At 41.3% G+C, this 22,599-nt stretch overlaps 1 protein-coding gene across 2 annotated transcripts in view; it reads left to right on the forward strand.

The window, feature by feature from the left end:
• Positions 1-2,018: 2,018 nt before the first annotated feature.
• Positions 2,019-22,599, forward strand: part of PARL (presenilin associated rhomboid like) — a 46,487-nt gene continuing 25,906 nt past the window's right edge. For both annotated transcript variants that reach the window (XM_001377839.3, XM_007485960.2), the window contains exons 1-4: positions 2,019-2,177; positions 6,957-7,152; positions 7,963-8,103; positions 10,721-10,769. In XM_001377839.3, the coding sequence (XP_001377876.1) occupies positions 2,056-2,177; positions 6,957-7,152; positions 7,963-8,103; positions 10,721-10,769 (508 nt within the window). In that variant the 5' untranslated portion in view covers positions 2,019-2,055. The remainder of the gene's footprint in view (positions 2,178-6,956; positions 7,153-7,962; positions 8,104-10,720; positions 10,770-22,599) is intronic.

Here is a 22,599-nt window from a genome sequence, read left to right on the forward strand (position 1 = left end):
CTGCTCTACCAACTTGCTCAGGGTCACACAGCTATGATGTGTCCAAGGTCACATTTGAAATCAGGACTTCCTGTCTAACTTCCCCTACTCAGCATTCTTCTCACAAGAGACCTGGGGTTTTGGAAGAACTACAAACTCAATAGGAGTCAATTGTCACCTAGTGGTCCTCCCCCAAAAGATGAAGTGAACTTGGACTCCCTTAACAAAAGCATAATGTCCTGGGGGAGAAATGTCTGCCTTGCTCAGATCCCTTTTAGAGAATGAATTTAGTTTTAGACATATGTTAGGAAGGATGCTGGATCAGTGGGTAGACAATTCTGTTTGATAGAAGTGAAAAACTTCCAAGCAATTATGAAGAGAAACACTACTCTCATTTTCCAGATATTCCTCTAAAACTTAGCTACAAACTATGGTCTCCTGTCCAACACTATCTTGGTGGGCAGGCTGTGTGGAGGAACTCCCATGGCTCCCTCTATACCCCCTGTTAAATTGTATATGGTTGGACTTGAACATTAAATAGGTGGTCACCAGGGATTTAATTTCTAAATCCCAAAATGAATTACTAAAGTAAAATGGAATTTACGGTAGTTTATTTACAATAGCCTGATAGGAGTTCTCAAGTGATGGATGGCCACATGGAATAAGGGTGACCCAGTCCTACATGGATTAGATGTATCTTGAGTTTCTCAGGGCCTTTACCATCTGCCATGAGATTATGCCCTTCAGACCCCCAGCACTGCCACCTGACCTGGTGAAGTCCAGGAACCCTGGACATTGCTATTCACCTGTTTCAGAACCCTTAGGGAGCCTGGCCCTTTCCATCTGCCCTGCTTTGGAATCCTCCTATATGTATTGTCTTGTCCAATTAAGGGTAAAACCTACTTAAGGACAGGGATTCTCTCTCTCTCTCTCTCTCTCTCTCTCTCTCTCTCTCTCTCTCTCTCTCTCTTTCTCTCTCTCTCTGTCTGCCTCTGTCTGTCTGTCTGTCTGTCTGTTTCTCTCTCTCTCTGTCTGCCTCTTTGGGGTATCCTTAGTGTTTAACTCAATAGTAAGGGCTTAATGCCTTTTAATTCATTCATCAAATCCTTGTTCAGTTTCTTGTCTTTTGCATCATTATCTGTCCACAAGGTGTCTCCGAATCCATTTTCTATTCGAGTCTGCATCACTGTCTCCTTCACCCTCTCTGAAGAACAATCATTTCCCCTCCTCTGACTCAGTCCCATCTTTCTTCATTTAAATGGACTTCTGGATGGTGGATCATGCTGAATGATCGGATTTGCCCTTCTGATGGTGTCAGATACCTCAGGAAAAAGTCTTGGTCTTTGCTTCTTTGCTCCACCACTCAATATGCTCTCCAGCCACCATTCCAACCAAGTAGCTTACTATTCTCACCATTCTCTCCACTACCTATCTATGTACCTTTGGGGAAGAACACTGACTGTAGAGTTAGACGTCCTGGGTTCAAATTAATAATAACTAATATTTATTTAGATTTTACTATGTGCCAGGCATTGTGCTAAATGCTTTCCATTTAGCCCATTTTGTTGGCACAATGACTCTGGAAAGTATGGGCTATTATCCTTATTTTACAGAAGAGGAAACTGAGCCCAGCAGAGTGAAGTGACTTGCCCTGAGTCACTCAGCTAGTAAGTGCCTGAGGCAGAACTTGAACTCTGGTCTTTTTAGTTCTAGGGCTGACACTCTATGGACTGTGCCTCCCAGCTGCCCCTAGCATATAGTAGGTTTTTAATAAATGTTTATTGAATGAGTGACCCACCCCAGCTAGGCCAGGATTCAGGACCATCTTAACTCCATCCTGACTGCGCGTTTCCCTGGAGACATAAACCGACCTCCTGTCTCCACGGAGACAGCACTCGCTCGCCTCCAGTCTGCCCGCCAGTTCCCGAAGTGCTGAGACCAGTTCCCTCGGCCGCCGCCAGGTGGCGCGTTCGGCCCGTTCAAAGGGGGGAGGGGGCGGAAGGAAGGAAGCACGCCCCCGGAAGTACAAAGGACAGCGGAGGAAGGGGCGGGACATGGGGGGCGGAGGTCGGGAAGATGGCGTGGAGAGCCTGGGCTCGGAGTCCCTGGGGCTGCGGCAGCCCGGCGTGGGGGGCTCCGGGGGCCCAGGGCCGGGAGCTGTGCGCCGGCCGGGCCCCCACCCTGCTCCTGAGCCCCAGGTAAGGGCGGGGTCGAGGTTGGGCGCGGCTTGGGACCGGGCTTCTCCACGCCCTTCTCCAGCCCGCCTGCTCTCCCCCTGATTGGGGTGGGATACCTGACCCCGAACCCCTGATTAATGACCCCTAACCCTCGGCGTCCTGCGAGGACCCCACCCCCTCATGATTGGATCGATGCCAAGGCCCTCGTGCTACAGATGGGGAAACTGAGGCTCGGGGGCTCGTGACTGGCCCCAGGTTGCCTGTTGTCAGAGCAGGATTAGAAACCCGGTCCTCCCCTTGTGCGCCTCCCCCCTTTCCGTCCCGCTACACTTTATTTCCTTTCTCTCCCAGATGGGCACAAAGTAGTGAGTGCTTGCTCTTCCATTATGACCCCTTGCCCCTCTGTCCACCAAGGCTCCTACTGTGTGCAGGGGACAGTACCAACAATTCGAGAGGCAGACATAAAAGGGAAACCTGGAGTGGGCACCTTAGGCAAAGGCTGGAGATGGGAGATAAAATGTCAACGTAGAGGCAGAGCATGTGCCAGGTGCCATGGTTTCCCTTTTTCAAATTAAATCAGTGTTTCCGAGCTATGGAGGGAGTAGATGGACAGGACTTGGCTTGGAATCCCCTCCTCAAACTCATCGGGGCCCTTCCTGCTCAGCCGGACGTGTCCAAAGGGCCCTCAAGAAGGTGGGGTTCGAATTGAGCCTTGCAGGAAGCTAGGGAAACTAAAATGTGGGTGTGAGGGAGTAAAGTGTTCCAGCCTTGGCCAGTGAAATGGGATGGAGGGATGTGGTGGAGAAACTATGAGTAGGCCACCAGCAGGACTGTAGAGAACATGGAGGAGAATGAAGTTTGATAAGACTGGAAAAATAGGAAGAAGACAGGTCATGTAGTTTGAAATGACAAAAGGAGGATTTTATATTTGATCCTGGAAGTAATAAGACACTACAGGCATTTGCTGTGCAGGTGGGGACATGGTCAGACCTGGTCTGCAGAGTGTAGGATGGACCAGAATGAGGAGAAACAAGGCTGGGAGAAAGGTTAGAAAACAAAGGCAGCAATAATCCAAGAAAGAACGGATGAGGGCCTTAGCTACAATCATGGCTGTGGGAGTAGAGAGAAGGGGAGTTATAAAAGAGATACCATTGTTAAAGCTGTGAGCCCAACTGATGAGGAAGATCTCTGCTCTCACTTCTCCAGGCATTGTGAATTGGATGTCCAGTAGACATCTCCAGCTTAATATGACCATAACAGAACTCATTGTCACCTGAACCCCACTTTCCTATTTCTGTGGGGGGCACCACCCTCCTCCCTGTGCCTCAGGCTGGAAATTTAGGAGTCACCCTGGACACGTCATTCTCTCACACCCTAAAGCCAAGCTGCTGCTAAGACCTATCAAGTACCCCTCTGCTCTAAAATTGCCCTTATCCTGGAGCATGCCCTGGCATTCTCATCCTCAGATGACTACAATAGCTGCTGAGGGGCCTGCCTGCCTCAAGATTCTCCCTATTCCTGTTTGTTCTCCATTCAGCACCTAAAGTCATTGTCCTAAAGTGTCCCTCTGATTATGCCACCCCCCCCCCAACTCAATAAACTCCAGGGGCTCCCTACTACCTCCAGGATCTGATCTAGAGTATCCCAGCACAAAAAGCCCTGCATAAGCAGCCCTCCTTTCTAGGCTTTTTACACCCTACTTTCTACTCATGTACTCTCCAATCCAGTGACACTGTCCCCCTGGCTCTTCCACCCACAAGAGCCTGGGTACTTATCTCTGGGTTCCTTCTCTGGCCATCTCTGCCAGGCTAGGAATCTTAGATCTTCTCAACTCTGCCTACTGACCTCCCTAGATTCCTTTAAGTCTTGACTAAAAGGAAACTTTCCCTAAATTACTTCCAAGGCCTCCCTCCTGCCAATTATTAGCCTTAGATGGCTAAAAGACTTGCCCAAGGTAGTAGGCTTTGAGGTAAGATTTGAACTCAGTTCCTCAGACTCTAGAATTAGTCCAATATACAAGTATTGGAAGCCATTCAGTGCTTCATTTGTGGTATTACAAAGTGAGATATCTGTGGACCATCCAACAGTCAACAAAAGAAGCTTTTGTTGGGCCCCAGTAGGGGAAGGATAGTCACCAAGGAGACAACATTGATTCATCAGGCACAGCTTCTCTGCCTCTGTGTTGTTTATTCTGGTCTGGAAACCTGAGGGGTGACTTCAGTATCACTGGACTAGTTCGGTATCAAGGCTAGCTCTAGGAGGACACAAGCCTCATTTACAGGAGGACTCCATTCCTAGAGAGAGCCCCGTGGCCCTTGGAGCTGGTGTGGTTTTTTTTCTCATCCCATGTATCAGGCCAAGTGGCCTTGGAGCTTCTGCCTAGCTCTGAGATTCTGGGATTAAGAAAAAGACAGAAGGACAAAGAAGCAGCAGTCGGGGCAGTGGGAGGAGCAGTGGGACAGCAAGCAGCTCACAGTTCCCCTGGGAAGAGCCTGTCCAGTAGAAGACACTTATCAGCTGGTTCAGTAGCAGTAGGGTCATCTGAACCAGGGCCCCTGTGTTTGGAGGTGACCTCAAGTTACCTCTGTTCAAGGATGAGCAATAGAGAGCCCTTACCAAACTGTGAAGGTTTAGCCAAGCAATTCTGGTGGTCTGCAGGCAAGCAGGCAGACAGGCACAGGGTGAGAGAGCAAAGAGTTAAGAATGGGAGTCAGGGTCCCTGAATCCTACCTCTCATGCTTAGAGCTTTGTGACCTTGGGCACATCATCTTTCTGGGCCTGTTTTCAGAGTTCTCTCCTAGACTTAATTTGAGCTCTTTGTACAAAATATCCTGGAAACATGGTTTTTTTTGTTTGTTTTTTTTAAACCCTTACCTTCCGTCTTGGAGTCAATATTGTGTATTGGCTCCAAGGCAGAAGAGTGGTAAGGGCTAGGCAATGGGGGTCAAGTGACTTGCCCAGGGTCACACAGCTAGGAAGTGTCTGAGGCCAGATTTGAACCTAGGACCTCCCGTATCTAGGCCTGGCTCTCCATCCACTGAGCCACCCAGCTGCCCCCTGGAAACATGTTGCTGAACCTGCTTTTACTTCGGTCCTTGCTCCAAGTATTCGTGTAAGCCTGTCATACCACTGACTGCCCTTTCCTGAAAGGCCCTACCATGTTCAAAACCCTGAGCTTGGCTTTGGGGTATAGAGACAGAAGTAGCATCAGGGAGTTTGTCTCAGATGCAGGTGTAGGAGCATACAAAAGAGGTGAGAGGTCATTTTGGAGAAGGTACTGACAGCTGGAGTGATACCCAAGGGGTTGGTGGAACCAGTCTTGAACAATCTAGGATTCTAAACCACAGAGGTGAAGAGTCACCTGTGGGGCAGAAGCTGTCTTAATGCAGGTTACCAGTGAGCAGTTTTGTAAAGCTTTGAGTTGTAATGTCGAATTTAGAAATAAGTTGGCAACACAGAACTCACAGAGAACTCGTCATCAGTTCATTCCATACAGCTTACTTGGAAAGAAAAAGAATCTTTGGCTACTGTGCCAGTGGGCATCTTTTCCTTCTCTGTATCCCAGACTTTGCCCTCTAAGCCCCTGATCCCTGACCCAGACATCTTCATTTGAGAAAGTTTGCCCCAGCAGTCACTTGCAGTGATTTGCCATTAACACTGCCTCTGGTCAGGGCCCTTTGATGTTTCTGGGTAGCTTGTCTGGCTCACCTTAGGAACAAAGCTTCTCTGAAGATAAGAAAAGACCATCTTATCATAGAACTGTATACTGTATAGCACAGACTGTTATGTTTGCTTAGAACTCATGTCACAGACACAAGGGGTTTCTGATATTGACTGAGTCTTTCTAGAAGCTCACAACATTTTTAGGATTTCCTATAATTGAATGATTCATCAAATACTCAGCCCCTGCTATGCACCTAGCACTGGGCTAGGAGCTGAGTGAGCTGCAAAGTTTAAACTTCTGTAAGGTGGAATGACTATCCTCTTAGAACTTAGTCTAGGGAAGGGGATGTGATGCACACAAAAGTAGTTCAGACAGGAATTGGAAAGAGGATAGAGATGTGTTTCAGGAGACAGAAATGGAAAGCTGTCATCCAATGAGGTATATCTGTAAAGAATATTGTTGGCCCAGATCATGTGTGGTTGACTGTAACTGTGTGTAGTATCTTGAACCCAGTGTTCGTACCAAATTGCCTTATCTGTGGTATTTGAAGAGAAGAGAGTTTGATTAAGCATTTAAACATTATTTGCAATTGACTTAGGGATATGTTTGGGAAGAGATTTCCAGGTAAATGTGTTTGCGTTTGATGTTCTGGAAACTGGGTATGTTTCTACTCTGAACTGAGAAAGTCTTTCTTTTCCTCATGATAACTTCTTGTTTTTGCCTTTTTCTGGGAATGAATACCAATCATCTGGAGTCAGAGGTCCTGGTTCAAATCCTATCACTGATGCTTATCGCTTTTGTAGTAAGACAAGTCCCTTAATTTTCCTGGGCCTCAGTTTATTCATCTGTGAAATGAAGTTGCCTCTTTGGTTCCTTTCAGCCCCAGTTCCACAGTCTTGTGGTCTCTCAAACTGGTTCATAGCACCAGCTTAAATAAAGATGCCTTTAGTTTCTTAAGTCTCTGAACTATGCCTTCCTTAGGACCTGGAAAGGAAATCCTGTTTTAGATTTAAGCTCTGCTGTCTTCCATCCCCCCCCCAGGGTGACACTGTTGGAACTGTGAGCCAACAGTTCATTGGAGAGCAGCATCCAACACAGAGGCAGTCCTGTTCCTAAGCCATTCTTTTTCTCCCTAGGTTTAACTTCTTTATTCAGTCGAAAAATGGATTCAGAAAAGCACCCAGAAAGGTTGAACCTCGACGCCCTGATGGAGGCATAGTTGGTGAAAACTATAAGAGAAGTGCTTTGACCCCTCCAGTTGAAGAAACGGTCTTTTACTCATCTCCCTATCCTATAAGGAACCTTGTGAAACCTTTGTTTTTTACTGTCGGGGTAAGAGTTGGTGCCATTTGGAGTTGACTATTGCCTTCTTGAGACTTAAGCCACACTTGTCCTACTTAATGGACTTGGGGATGAGGATAGGCCATGGCTTAGTCTGAAGCCCAGTGGCCAAAGCCTCCAGGGCCCCAGAGCTGGAATTCCAGGTGGCCTTAACTAATGAGTCTGGCTCAGCTCTAGGGGTGAGCATCACTGCCAAAGAAGTATTCATCTAAGCCCCATCCAAGAAGCTTTTGAGTCCTCCTGCCTGTTGTGCCATTTCATAAGAGGACAGTCTGCTTTTCTTTCTGGTTTTGTTTTGTTTTGTTTTGTTTTGAGGGGGAAGATGGGGAATCAAACCTGTGATTTAATTTATGGGTAGATGCTCCTTCCTTTATGCAAATCCACAACTTGCCTGTAACTTCTCATCCTAGAGAGCTATGAGGATGGGTCAGAGAAGGGGCTTGGCTCTGTCTTCATCTATACACTATTTTGTGCCACAACTCACTTATACAATTTTTATTTTAAATTAATTTTAAAATCTATCATGAGTTCGTTTTTTAAGTACCTGGGGGCTTAATAGGCCTACTGCATATAATTGAGTCTAGGAAAAAAAAGGGAAGTAATAGAAATATTTTTCTGTTCTTTGAATAGTTTTTAAGTACCTACTGGGTAGTCAGTGCTGATAGATTCTTTCCTACTTGATAGTATATTAGAGCAATGAAAATTAAATGATGTTGGATTTTTTTCCCCTTGGAAGCTTTTCCCTGTTTTGTTTTGTTTTGTTTTTTTACATAATCCCATAACATTTTTCTTCTTATCCAGTTCACAGGGTGTGCATTTGGGTCAGCTGCTATTTGGCAGTACGAGGCCCTGAAATCCAGGGTTCAGAGCTACTTCGATGGTGTAAAGGCAGATTGGTTCGATAGCATAACACCTCAGAAGGAAGGAGACTTCAGAAAGCGGGTAAAGAAACTTCCTTGTTCTATAGGACTCTTGAAAATGTTTGTCTTGTGCTGCTATTAGTAATCAGTCTACTTTAGAAAGAATCTATTAAGTACCCACAGCAAGATAGCTGTTAAGAAGAACCCAGAGTATCTTCCTGAGGCCCTTTTGTTCCAGTTATCCATCTCTTTGGTTGTGCCTCCTTGATGAGCACCCCTCTAAGGGTTGACTGGCTGGTTTTGTGGTTTTAGTGAAATGTGGAGGAGACACAGAAGGGACAGCAGCTCTGACTTTTCATTCATCAGGGGTCCCTTTTAACCTTCTTTTTAAAAATTTAACATTTGATGTGTTAAGCACTGTATTTTTGGATGAAATAATCTTTAGGTTCATTTCCAGAAAAGAAACTTTCACTATTTTGCTCCTGGTTATAGTCATAGTTCAGGGTAGAGCCAGTGACTTCCAGTTAGTCCTAAATGAGCCTTCTGGGTCAGGTCTGGTTTAAAAAAAAAAAAGGAAAGGAAAAAAAGTACTAAATAATTTTTTAGAAGAAAGGAAGGGAGAAAAGAAAGTTTAATCCAAGAGCTTTTCTGTCTTCTTTCTTTCCTTCCTTCCTTTCTTTAAAACCCCTACCATCTGTCTTAGTATCAATTCTAAGACAGAAAAGCATCAGGGGTCAAGGAATTGAGGTTGGATATGCCCTGGGTCACATAGAAGTGTCTCAGGTCAGATTTGAACCCAGGTGCTCCTGACTCTGGGCCTGGTGCTCCATTTGCTTTGCTACCTGGCTGCCTCTCTCTTCTTCCCTTTTTCTAAAGGAATTTTCTCTTGATCATGGGAGGGTTGGAAGAAAGGCATATTTAGCCCTCTTATTCTGGTCAGTGGTTTGGTTAGGGAGGATTTAAGAGGTCTTCATCACTCTGAGGAAAGAATTTTTCTTTCCTTTATGTTCCTCCTCACCAGACACAAATCCCACATCACATCTTAGAATTGCATTTTTCTAGAAGGGAATGAGTTCGTTTATTTATTGTCAGTGAAGGAGCTGTATTTCCTAGCATACAAAAGATTTTCATCATGTTGAATTTGCAAATGCTGACCCGGTCAGCAGAGATATTGAAGAGATATTGGAGGGCAAGCCCACTTTCTCAAGGGATCTAGAATGCCCTTCATGGAATTAAAATCATATAATGAACACCCCAGCCTCCTCTATTTAGAGAGTGGCTATATCTGAGCTATCCCTGCTGCTCCAAACTGCTCTGCCTCCAAGGGCTTTAAAGGTTCCTTCTCTGATCAGTCTCCTCCTTCTCCCTCCAACCACATCATTTCTCTTGAGTCTGATTTTCACCTTGATGCTGATCTTTTGTCCTTTCTGGCCATCACCCTGATTCTACCCCATCTCTCTCCTTAAATCTCGACCTCATAGTCAGAATTTTCAAAAGGCTTCTATCCTCTACCCTGACTTCCTTTTCTCCTTGTTCTTGGCTTTTTACTATCCTGCTACTCCTAAAGTCTAGATGACTTCCACCATCTGCCTTCATTCCAACTGGGTAGCTCCTTCAGAGAGACAAAGGGCTAGCTTGGAAATGAGGGATGAACTTTTTTTCACTGGGCTCCAGGGAAAGAACTAGAAGAAATGGTGGGGGAGGGGGATTCAGTGTCTCTTTTAAAACATAAATTGTTATGATATTTTTGTTTTTTTCCTGTCGTCAGATTTTCTCCCAATATTCCTTCCCTCCCCATCCCAGAGAACCAATCCATTTAACAAATATATTTTATGAAAAAAAGAAAGAAAAATCAGTACATTGAAAAATTAGGCCACTTTGAAGGGCTTCTAATCTCCTTGGTCACTTCTCTTGGTTGTGTAGACTTACAGCTTAGTTGAATTCTCCTGCAGAGAAAAAAAAAATGGCCAGCCTTGGCTCATCCAAGTGTTCTGCACCCATGGATCTCCTTTTGCTATGAAAGAGTGGGGTTGGGCTATTTCCTCATACCTCTTATTTGAAGCCATGCTTGCTTTTTGTCATTTTGCAGCATTCACTTTAAATTGTTTTGTGTTTCTTTTCATTTGCATTATCGCTTTTTTTATTTTCTGGGTTTACTGACTTCCTTTTGCATTAAGTCATATGTCTTTCCATGCAAAGCATGTTCATCATTTATGATGCAGTTATACTTCGTGTACCACACTTACAGAGTCATTGACCCATTCAGTGGGCAGCTGTTCTGTTTCTAGTTCTTTACTACTAAAAACAGTTTTATGATAAATATTTCCTTGTTCATGGAAAGGGACTTTTCTTTCTATCTCCAGCCTCTCTCTGATGTATCCCTAGCAATGAGATCTCTGGGTCAGAGATCATGGATAGCTGAGCCAACTTCCTTAGCATGACTACAAATTTTAGCCCTTCAATTTCATTGAGGAAGAATTCCCCACCCACCCCTATACATTCTTCTCTCTCTCTCTCTCTCTCTCCCTTCCTCCCTCCCTCCCTCTCTCTCTCTCTCTCTCTCTCTCTCACTCACTCTCGCGCTCTCTCGCTCTCTCATTTTGATGTGTTTGTATGCAATTGTTTTACCATTTCTGAATGTCCATTTTCACATGTTTGTGCCACGGGGAGGTAATTTATGGTTTTCATTGATGTTTTAGGTTAACAAGTGGTGGAATACCCTAACTGATGGCCAGCGAACTGTGACAGGTTTGTGTTAGCTTACACGTGTTAGGCATTCAAAAGAAGAGAAGTAAGACTAACAGGTACAGTATGTCACAATCGATGGCTTTCGTACCGTGTTTACCAATTGTTTACAAGACAGACAGGCTTTGTATCTACAGGCTCACTTAGTAATCAGTGTGGGCACCTATAGTGTTTGCATGGGGCATGGGCAATTCCTGAGTCAGACCCTCTGCTTTGCTTTTCAATTTAGTGTTCACTTGGACAACTCATTTACCTATGCCTGGGTTTCTCTGTCTAATAAAAAGGATGATAACATTTGCTACTTCCCTTATTAACTAGTTAAGAAGTGTGCTGCAACAGCACTTTGTATTAAAAAAACATTTCAAATGGGTGTGCTATAAGCATACTACTATGATAATTTAGTTCCTGCCATTTTATATATGAAAAGTTTAAGATGAACCCTCAAAAAATCAGCCTACAAAGATTTTATGTAATCAAATCCATAGGAATGTAGAAGTTTTAAATCCTGCCAGGAAGTGATAGCAAAACACTAACACTGATTATTTTATATTTTGAACTCTCCACACTGGAAATAGAGGATCTTTCTCTGGTGTTCAGAATGTACTTCAGGACTTATCTCTAAATAATGTTTCTGTAGCCTGGCAGGCAATAGAGCATTGTTCTTTCTGATGGCTAACAAGACTTACTCAATTCCTCCTTTGGGATTTTTCCAGGCTAGGAATGGTGCTCTCTAGTTTTCAGTTCTCTTGTCCCACAGCACCAATTTTGGGGTTAATACCTCATTATAGAATTGGCTATTGTCACATTCACTATATAATTCGTCATCAGCCTCTCCATAATTTTTATATAGCCTACTCTGACTTAATTTCTTCTGGCTCTATCTTCTTTCTTCTTGTGAATTTTTTGAATTTTGAATTTGAACTTTGAATTCTCTGAATTACAGCACTCTAAAATTAAACCACTTTGTGGGGCACAGCTAAGGAGCACAGTGGCTAGAATGCCAGCTGGAGTTGGGAAGACCTGGGTTTAAGTCTGGCCTTAGACACTTCCTAGCTGTGTGATCCCGGGCAAGTCACTTAACCCCCAGTTGCCTAGCCCTTGCTGCTCTTTTTAGAATAGTATTAAGACGGAAGGTAAGGATTTAAAAGGGGTGGGGGAAATTAGGCCACTTTAGTCCTGATTCTCTTAGGAGGGCTTCTGATCTCAGTGGTCACTTTTCTTGGCTGAGCTAGAGACTATCTAGGTACTTCAGCACCCAGTGTGTAGATTTACAGCTTATGAATTCTCCTACAGAGAAAAAAGTGACTGTAGAGGCTCCAACCTTGACTTATTCAAATGTATCAGCTTTAGGCCTTGGTTGCCTATGTCTCCCCATCCCTTCTTTTTCTCCCCACTGTCTCCATGAGAAGGAAGTGCCATTTTGGAAGTGTTCCAGCAGGGCCTTCAAGGAATGTGTCTTTACTGAAATTGTTTTGGCTTCATTGCTTTGGGTACTTGGAGCACGGCCATGATGGAACAAGGTGTTTTGGGGGTTTTCTAGTCATTTAGAATTGTTTAGGAATGCCAAAAGGAAACCCACAGTGTTGCCTACAGATTACTCCACTGAGCAGGGAGTCTATTTTGTATTTTGGAGAGTATTCAGCCACTTGTCACCAAGGATGTCAAAAATCACTGCCAGCAGGATCCACTGTTCAGCTCACAGATCTCCTGTTTTAGCCCAGATGAAAAGGTGAAACATTCCTGAGCTTATCAGTGCTATTAGACATGAGAATCCACTTTGCCACTCTGCTTCCTCAACTTGCTCTTGCAGAGCCCATCAGGTCTAGTCAATGCTTGATAAACATTTGTTGAATTACAACTATTCTATGGAAGAAAACAAGGCCAGGCCCTGGTTTTCTCTGTAGACATCTCTAAATTGTGTAGGCCAGCTGGCAGGTCTGAAACTGACAGTCCTCTTAAGGCATCCTGATCCCCACAGGAACAGATGGGGTTCATTTATTCCCTCCTCTTGCTTATTGCTGCTGAGATGTCATCATCTTGGCCTGTGTTTCTTTCTAAAGATGGAGAGGCAAACACTGAGCCTCCAAGATCTGGGCCTTAACAACTTGTCTAGGTTTTCCCCACAATCCTTGTTGACTACCAGATTAGGCCTCTTTTTTATTGACTCACTGTTCTTCTCTGCCTTCCTTAAGTTTAGCCTGGAATTCCCTTTTGTTCCATCTCTCCCTTTTAAATTGTTGTGGGGCAGAGGAAACAGCACAGTGCAGTGATTTTAGGACTGTGGCTGAATTCATAGAACTCTTTATGCTTACAGCCTGTAGTACTTGGTCACTTAACATAATCCCTCTTCAGTTTTTTCATCAGTAAAATGAAGAATTGGATGAAATGTCTGAAATTTTCCCAACTCTAAATCGATGCTCTAAGATCCTTTTAGGCCATGTTCATGTACATTCTCCTTGGCATAAAGCCTTCAATGATCCCCAAACCTGAAGTGATAGCTCTCAGATTGGAACTCCAAAAACTTTTTTTTTTAAGAAGCCTTTACCTTTTGTCTTAGTATCAGTTCTAAGATAGAAGAGGGGCAAGGACTAGGCATTTGGGGTCAAGTGACTTGCCCAGGGTCTCACAGCTTAAGAAGTATCTGAGACCAGATTTGAACTCGGGTCCTCCCATCTCCAAGCCTGGAGCTCTATCCACTGTACTATCTAGCTGCCCCTCAATAACATTTTGTTCAGACCTTATTTCAAACTTTTATATTCTATCAATTGTAATTAGTTGTGTGTACCCTGTCCCCTCTAATGGATTATAAAAGCCTCAAGAGCAGGGACTGTTCATTTTGGTATTCTCCATAGCACATGTGATAGGATATTGCATATAATTGATGCCCAATTCAGTCTGATTAATAAATTCTGGGCTCTAGTAAAAGTGATATTGGGGAAAAAAAGAACATCAAATAAATTCTAAGTATGTTGGGAAACGTGGCTCAGGCTTGTGGACTACTCATACATTTCCTGACTGTGTCCTCAGCACTTTCTAACAGAAAAGAGTCAGAAGGCACTAGACTTGGCAAGCTTTGACAACATCATTTTTTTAAATGAAATTAACTCTGAGTAAGCAGATAGGAAGTGTTTGGTTACTGTTATATGGAGGGTTAAACAGAAGGGATCAAACTAACTATATATAAAAACAGTTTATTAGCTAAAGGGACATGGGAATGGAAAGGGAATCAGGGAGTAACTTATTTCTAACCCACCCAAACATTAAAATCTTCCTTTCTAAATGAAAAAAAAAGGCTTTCTAAATAGCCTTAATCTAACTAAATAAAAGGGTAATTAAAGATAAAGGGGGATTAGTAAAGTCCACAGGGCCCAGATTCTCATAACACCAACAGCTATCTCAAGATGAGTCCTCACAAGGTTCAAGAAAGGAGGAAGATCTCTCACACACACACACACACACACACACACACACACACACACACACACCAGTGTGGGGGATCACTCACTCAACCTCTCTTTAAAGATGATCCAATTCCCAGACAGCTCCAAAGTTAGTTTCCTTCACAGGGACACTTCTACACACTATCTCTGTTTACTTCCCAGAGAGAAAATATCAGTTGCCAGTTTTCCAAATGCCTTAGAATGCTGACCCAGTCCTTGCTCTGTGGCTGTCAGCCAGCCTTGCTAAATTCCCTTGCTACAGTCCCCACTTTTGCACAAAGCCAAAATTGTGTTAAAAAACAGTATTTTGCCGTTTGTGCACTTAATATGCTTACATATTCCTTAAACTAAAATTTCTACCCAAAATAATAAACAACCTACACTCAACTATCTTATCCTATTTAATACTATCCTATTCTAGGTATTTAATCAAGGAAAGGAAGAAGAAGAAAGTATATAATGAAAAATTACAACATTCAAAATACAGATCAAACATATGCAAAAGCAAAACAAGCAAATAACATCAAAACAAAAGATAAACACAAATACATGCAAAACAGTAAAATCATAAAATACTACTCTTATCAACTAATACAGAAAATTCTACTACTATTGCAATGCATACACAATGAACAAAACATTACATAAGTTATACAAAAAAATTAAACCAAACCATCAAATTCACTTATGCAAAATACATTTAACAATAGATAAAATTAAACATAAGTGATCTATTTACATAAATTTTACATATATACATATAATACATACAATATATGCATATGTATACACTATAATATTTAATTTTACAATCCTATTATACACACTATTTGTATATATTTATATGTGTATTTACAATTTTGTGATATGTGAAGTTATGTCATATGTGCTATGTAATGTATGTTGTTATGTATTCTGCAATGTATTTTGTAGTGTAGTTCAATAGCTTACCGTATCTTATCAATCTTAAACTCTAATCCTATCTAACTAAAGCCCTATCTTAATAAAATCTCCTGTCTACCTATATTCCTATAAACTAAGTAGCTAACTTTTTGTGAGTAATTAACTACTTTTTAACTAATTATAACTGTTAGTATCTAGGTATATATTGTTTTACTCATTCAACTAGTGATTCAGTATAACCTAACCATGTTTATGTTTTGTGTATATGTGTTTGTTATGTTGTTCTTCATGCTATGTTATGTTGTTTTGTTAGTATTATGTCAGTGTTACTATTGTGTTAGGGTTGTGTTACTGTTGCATGCAATATACTTACCAAAACTTTAGATTATTCCTTTTCTTCTCAACTTGTTTGAAGAATTCTTTCTTTCCAGAATTCATGATAGTAAATTGTATTTATGAATGCTTGTGTTAATATGTTATGTTGTTTTATATTACATTATCCAAATTCCTTAAATCCATTAGTCCATTAATCACTTGATCCTCTTCATTGAAAAATTCCCTTCAAAGTGTTTTATCTGCTTAATATTTATAAGTCTCAGTCTTTTTACAATGTACATCAATTTTCTTGAATCCTTCACTTCATCTACAGTGTCTTCTTCCACTGGAATGGTCCTCTCCTTATTGATCTTTTTGACTGCAGACTCTATTTGACTGATGAATCTCCACTTTCCACAATTTCTTCTTCTTCATTTTCTTCAATAATTTGTACACTTTCATTATTAATTCCATGAGCTAATTTAATATGTGAACCATGATATCATGAATTTCTTCCTAATACTTTCACTGAAGAAGGTAAAACTAATACAATTGTATAAGGACTTACCCAACTCTCTTGAGTTGCTGATGTTTTCGCAAAATTTTTCACATATACCATATCACCTGGTTGAAAACTATGAAGAGAATAATCCAATGGATCAGGTTAGATCAATACTCCCATATCGTGCAGTTCTCTAAGCCGTTGTTGCAATTCACTTAAATGTGAAGCAAGTTGATAATCTCCTCCTAGGAAAGATGTATACACTATCTTACAAGTTTTTGCCTGCAATGGAGCATGACCAAAGAGCATTTCATAAGATGATATATGTGAATCAGCTCTTGGTCTTGTACGTAGGTAAAACAAAGCTATGGGAAGAATATCTGTCTATTTTAGATGAGTTTCAGCACCAATTTGCCCACCATAGTTTTGAGTTCCCTATTCACACACTCCACTTGACCTGAACTTTGTGGATGATAAGGAATATGATATTTAGGTGTTATTCCTAGATTCTCATAGACTCTTTTCAGGATGTCTTGTGTGAAATGAGATCCATTATCAGAATCTATGGTAAGTGGAACACCAAATATAGGAACAATTTCCTTAACACTTTCACCACAAAGTTAGCTATACTAGTATTAGATGGAAAGGCTTCAGGCCATTTTGTTAATCAGTCAACAATTATAAGACAAAACTTGTATCTTCTAGCTTTTGGCATGCTGGTATAATCAATTTGCAAACTCTCCAATGGACAGTATGCTAAAGGTCTACCACCCAAACCTTTCTTTCTGAATGCACCTTGATTGAATTTTTGGCAAACAGAACAACTTGTACAGATCTTATTTGCAACAGTACTTATTCTCGGTGCTACCCATTGCCTTTTTCAGAGTCTCCTACAGCTTGAGTACCAAAATGACCTTTTGTGTGAATGGCTTGACACAAATAGGTATATAAATCTTTTGGTTACAGCAGTTTTCCAGTGTCTGCAATCCATATTCCATGTTCTTTCCTTGCTCCAAATTTTTCCTTCCATTTCTGAATTTCTGAATCTATATAAGCTCTTTCTAAATCATCAGACTCAATCGTTGACAAATTCATTACATATACTGGAGCATTCTAGGCTGCAAATTTAGCAGTTATAGCTCTATGTATATATGTTTATATGTGATATATAAGTGTAAATTTTTGGTGTTTGCTGTTGGATATAGATTGAAAGTTATTGTATTGTGGATTACTAAGGACTCTGAGTTGAAGCAAATGATTATGATTATAAAAGACAAGATAGAGACAATGGAGTCATGCATGAAAGGGAGAGTGATTTTAACAAATGATTTTGGAAATGATTTAAAGGATAATGAGGTCAATAAGGAAAATAATGATGGGAAATTTAAGAATTTGACTAGTTTACAAAGGGAAGGGGCAGAATGCAATAAAAATCAAGCATCACTATTTCCTTTGAGGGATATCCCTGTGGTAACCCAAGAAAAAATATACAAAGTAAAAACACACAAATTGTTTACACCAGAGAATTTGGAAGCGATTAGACGTAGGACCCCATCATACCCAAAAAACCTAATAAGGTTGTAAGAGAATTTCAAAGGGCAATAGATATTTTTGACCCTGATTATGGTAATTTTTATTTATTGATGAAAGAATTATTAACAAAAAGGGAAAGGAATAAATTTATAGAGGAGACAAAAAATGATCCATTATTCACCCCGTGGCCAGAAGATTTTCAAAATGTTGTTAATCTTAAAACTGCTCAGACTATACCTTAGAAGATTTGGTTAAGCTATTCCCCTATTGTAGCAATGTAGGTACTTGGTCAGGAATGTATTGAGAACTTTAAAATTACTCCGCCCTGCTCAGACAATGCCTTAGGGGAAGAAAAAGTTGTAAAATTCCTGTTTGAACAATGAAAAGTCCCCAACTCATACTTATAGTGAAGCAAAAACCCTAAGCTAGGTGATCTATTTTAGATCTAATACAAAAAGGTGATAAGTACCTATAAACGTTAAATTAATCACTAAAAGGTCAAGCAACTTACAAAGGGCAATCTTAGCAAAGAGATGTGAAATACTCAGAAGATATAATCTAATCAGAGACGGTGATAACAAAAGAAGATGTGAACTAAGAATGGACAGTTCTGGGGAAAAGCATCTACTGTGATTGGTAGATGTGAAAATTTAGGGGAGATGACATAAGAGAAAATTCTCTTTAAAAGGAGGTCAGATGTTCAGAGGAGGCTCTCTCTGAACTTAGTTGGAGTTTGGAGTTAGTTTGGAGGAGCTGGCTCTCTGAACTCAGTTCAGGAGTTGAGGATTTCAGTGAAGGACTAGAATTTGCTTGGGACAATCTTGTGGTGAGTGATAAAAGACCGACTAGTCTCTCTTAAGGCTCAGGCCTAAGCCAAATGGCCTAGGCCCTTCCTACTATTTTTCTCTCTTCTCTCTCTCTTCCCTTAATCCCTTCATTTGTATTAATTAAAATCTCCATAAAACCCAGCTGACTTGGGTATTTTCATATTTGGGAATTTTCCCATGGTGACCACTTATTTTTAATATAAATCAAGACACTAAAAATTATCTTCACAATTTGGCTGAAACCTTTACAGTTTTGGCAATTCAGTCTTGGAAACCCACATTTTCGCTATTCCAATGTGGATATGAATAATTCAACAGATTATGAATTGATGAAAGAGGCCAGAAAGTCAGTTATGGATGTGATGAAGAGATATACTAAAAGAACTAATGGTTGGTCTAAATTTGAAAATATTAAATGAAAATCAAATGAGATACCTACAAATTTCCTTGAGAAAATCACAGATGCAGCAGAAATTTTATTAGGCATGAATGTGTTAGAAGAAGGCACAATAGCTCACATTAAGAGGATATTTGTAAGAAATGCAATCCCTAAAATTAAATCATTCTTTAGAAATAATTACCCTGTTTGGGAAGAAATGGGACTAGAAGACTTAAGGACAAAGGCAACATATTTGTGTATTGACAATGATGATAAATATGACAAAAGACACGGTAATAAAGGATTTAAAAAAGAAATTGAGGGATGCAGAAAATAAAATTAGGGACAGTGAAATAAAGGAAGTGAAGGCTATGGCAGCTCTAAGATCTGTGCAACCAAGCAACCAATACAAGCCTAGAGAAAGGAGATCTGGACCCCAGAGGTATTTCTTGTGTGATTGTGTTGGACATTTTGTCAGGGACTGTAGGTTCATAGAGACACTTCCACACAACCTCTCTGTCTGCTTCCCAGAGAGAGTATCAGTTGCCAGTTTTCCAGCTGCCTTAGAATGCTGACCCAGTCCTTGCTCTGTGGAATCTTGGTTTGAAGGTTGTCAGCCAGCCTTGCTCAATTACCTTGCTACATTACTAATGTGAGAGTCTGGTCCAAACCAGCCAGACCTGTGTTTGGCCAAGCTGTGAGTCAGGGCAGAAATCAGAACAACCCCAAACTAGAAAGAAAGATAAGGATAAGAAAGAACTGGGTAAGTGTGAGACCTTCAGCCAAATAAATCCATTCTAGTAAACCCTGGCCAAAAGTGGGACATGGAAGCGGGCAGCAGCTTGGTCTTAATTGTCAAGCTTTGGCTTCGATCAAATAGTACCTGTAGCCTAGAGGCCAAACGAGCCCAGAAGCCACTGGAAGCAGTTCATATTTGTTTTCCTCTCTAAGTGGAAACAAAGGGCAACCACAAGTAAGAATGACTTAGAATACAATTTGTATTCTAAAGAATGTACTAGAGAGGAAAGCAGGATTGCAACAGTGTCACACCTCTGTCATAATCTTGAACTTTCTCAGTGGGAATGTTCCTTCCACTGGTCAGTGCTTTATAAAACAATAACAAGCAGTGGAGAAAGCAAGCTCAATTTGAGATTAATCTGAGCAAAGACCATTCATAAATGTGGCTACCCAAGCACAAGTTGTCAGTGGAACAGATTGGCTATTTTTTTCCTTCAGTAACAATTCCTAACACCACACTTCCCAACAGGTTCTACAGAGAAGTAGAAAGGACACTTGAAAAATGAAGTTGAAGAAAACTGTTGGATCCCACCAAATTCACACTGGAAGAATTATACAGTCTTAAGGGTATTTGCAAGATATCTCAGGGAAGGGAAAATGCCAAAAGAATAAAAAGAAATTTCAGATGAGAATATTATTCCAAAACGGCAATCAAAATTTGTCAGTATGAATAAACCAATCTCTCTTGGTGACTCATGGATTCCACTGGAGAAGCTCAATAACATCCTAGGGCAATGATGAGTGAACCTTTTAGAGACTGAGTGACCAAACTGTGACCTCCATGTGAGCCTCTCCACCCCTCACCCCTACCCCCCCTCACCTTACCCCAGACAAGGGGAGGGAGAAAGCACTCCCAATCAACAAACAAACAAAAACATCAGTAACCACTGTGTGCTTCCTGATTTTTATAAAATCCTTGAGATTGAATGATTTACACAACCTTGAGGAAAGGATGGGAAGGGAATGTGCTTCCTTTTACAAATAATTTTCTGTAGCAAACCACATATTAACAATCTCAGGGTTGACTTCAGAGCTGACAAGACTCCCAGATTTCATTGTGTCTATTGATTACAAAAAATGCATTTGACTGGAAACAATACTCTTCTCCAATAAGGCATCTTTCATGCACATGTTAAGTTTATACAAACATGACTATGGAGATAATTGCATTCCATTACCCTACTGAATTTTAACATCAAGGAAAGAAATTGGGGATACATGCTTGCCAAAGGCTTTTGACATTGTCGTGGTCTTCCTTATCCTATACAGAAGCCAAACAGAGGAAGGATTTCCTCAGATGGCAAAGTAGCCCAGACTCCTAAGATTTTACATTGAGGGCATCAAGCCATAGGACTGTGGTTACAAACCCATGGCATTTGTGCTGGAGCAGGCTGCTCCCCTCCTCTCCATGCATGCCTGAGGACATTTCTCACATGACTCACCCCTCTACCCAGCAGCCCAAAAGGAGTGCTTTCTTCCCCTCACCCCCTTGTCTGGGGTAAGGTAAGGGAGCTGGGGGTGGAGAGGCTCACATACAGGTTGCAGTTTGGGCACTCAGTCTCTAAAAGTTTCACCATCATTGCCCTAGGATGTTACCGAGCTTCTCCAGTGGAATCCATGAGTCACCAGGAGATTGGTTTAACAATCCATAGTGACAGAAGTTACATGGATGAAAACCACCTGTTATCCAGATTAGGATTTGTATATTGTAGGGCTTATATTTGTGGTTGGACTAAATATAAGGGAAATGTAGTTGTCAATTTATAACTCAAATCAAAATGACTTTTTAGCTGTTTATTTACAAAAAAGTAGAAAAAGTAAAAGTAGAAAAATGAGAAAGAGGGTAGAGAAGATATCTATCTTATCACACTAGATATTTACTCTGGCCCAGCTCAAACCAGGCAGGGCTCATGAACCCTCCACCAGAGGATGCTCAGCCAGAAGATCCAGTGGTGAATAAAGCAAGGGTTTCACCCACAAGGCCTCCTCCAAGTCAAGGAGGCCTCTCTGGAAACTAATCTCTCCAGAAGCCAGGAAGAGAGTCAGCTTTTCACTCACCCAAGTATGGCTCCAAAGGGAGAATCCAAAAGCAGTCTTACCAGAAGCAGTCCAAGAGTCAGAATTCTAGTCCACATGGAGGTCCCAAGCCAGGGCTCCTCCAAGGCCAAGTCGGAAGGAGAAAGTGAGTTTGGAGAGGAAGTTCAGGGTTTTTATAGTGCTTTTTCCACATTTACTTCCTGTCCCTCCACTTTATGGGGACCAAGTACAGTCTTTAAATTTGCTTAGCACTGCTCAGGGGGCAGTCATTCACTTCTGGAGGTGTAAACAATTTTAGTAAGTGGTTTGTGAACTTCCCATACATGTTTGCTTTTTGTTGATTAAATTTAAAACAATATGATTATATATCTTTGAGGTGCTACAACAGATGAATGAATGGCTGAGCCTAGAATAAGAAGAAGAAAGCAGGCCCAATTGCACTTCGGATATTACAGAGCATTTTCAATGATCCCACACCCACTTTCTGGCATAAAAACCTCTTTGTTATACAAACTTTCCCCATATATAATAACCTTAACACAATCAATTTGGAGGCAAACGAAAGCAGTAAAAGATAAGGTTAGCTATTTCCAGTCACAATTTAACATGCAACAATCTTATCTAAGAGATACCATCAAGAAAATGGGCCCACAAGATAGAAGTGAGTTTTATTACATGATGTGGGTGAGAAATAAGCAATGGAAACTGAATTCTTGCTATCCTAATAGCTATAACATATTTAAAAGACCTAGAATAAGGGTTCTTAATCTAGGGTCCATTCACTTTTTTTTTTTAAGGTTTTGATAACTATTTCAACATAACTGGCTTCTTTTGTAATTCTAGTTATGCATTTAACAGCATGACTATATGAAGGGATACAGCCACTGGCTTCACTAGATTGATATCAAAGGAGTCCAGGACACAAAAAACCTAAAGACACCCTTCCCTAGAGAAAGGCATCGCAGTGCAGTGTGTAGAGATGCTCTCCAGAGATTCTAGGAGAAAGCATGGGCAGCTGTCCTACAGGTCAAGAAGCCATTCGTGGGCTGCCATCTTTACTGAGAGAAGAAATTGTTTACATGGATAAGATTACAGACCC

The sequence above is a fragment of the Monodelphis domestica genome, chromosome 2 (genome assembly GCF_027887165.1).
Source record: "Monodelphis domestica isolate mMonDom1 chromosome 2, mMonDom1.pri, whole genome shotgun sequence".
Lineage (NCBI taxonomy): Eukaryota > Metazoa > Chordata > Mammalia > Didelphimorphia > Didelphidae > Monodelphis > Monodelphis domestica.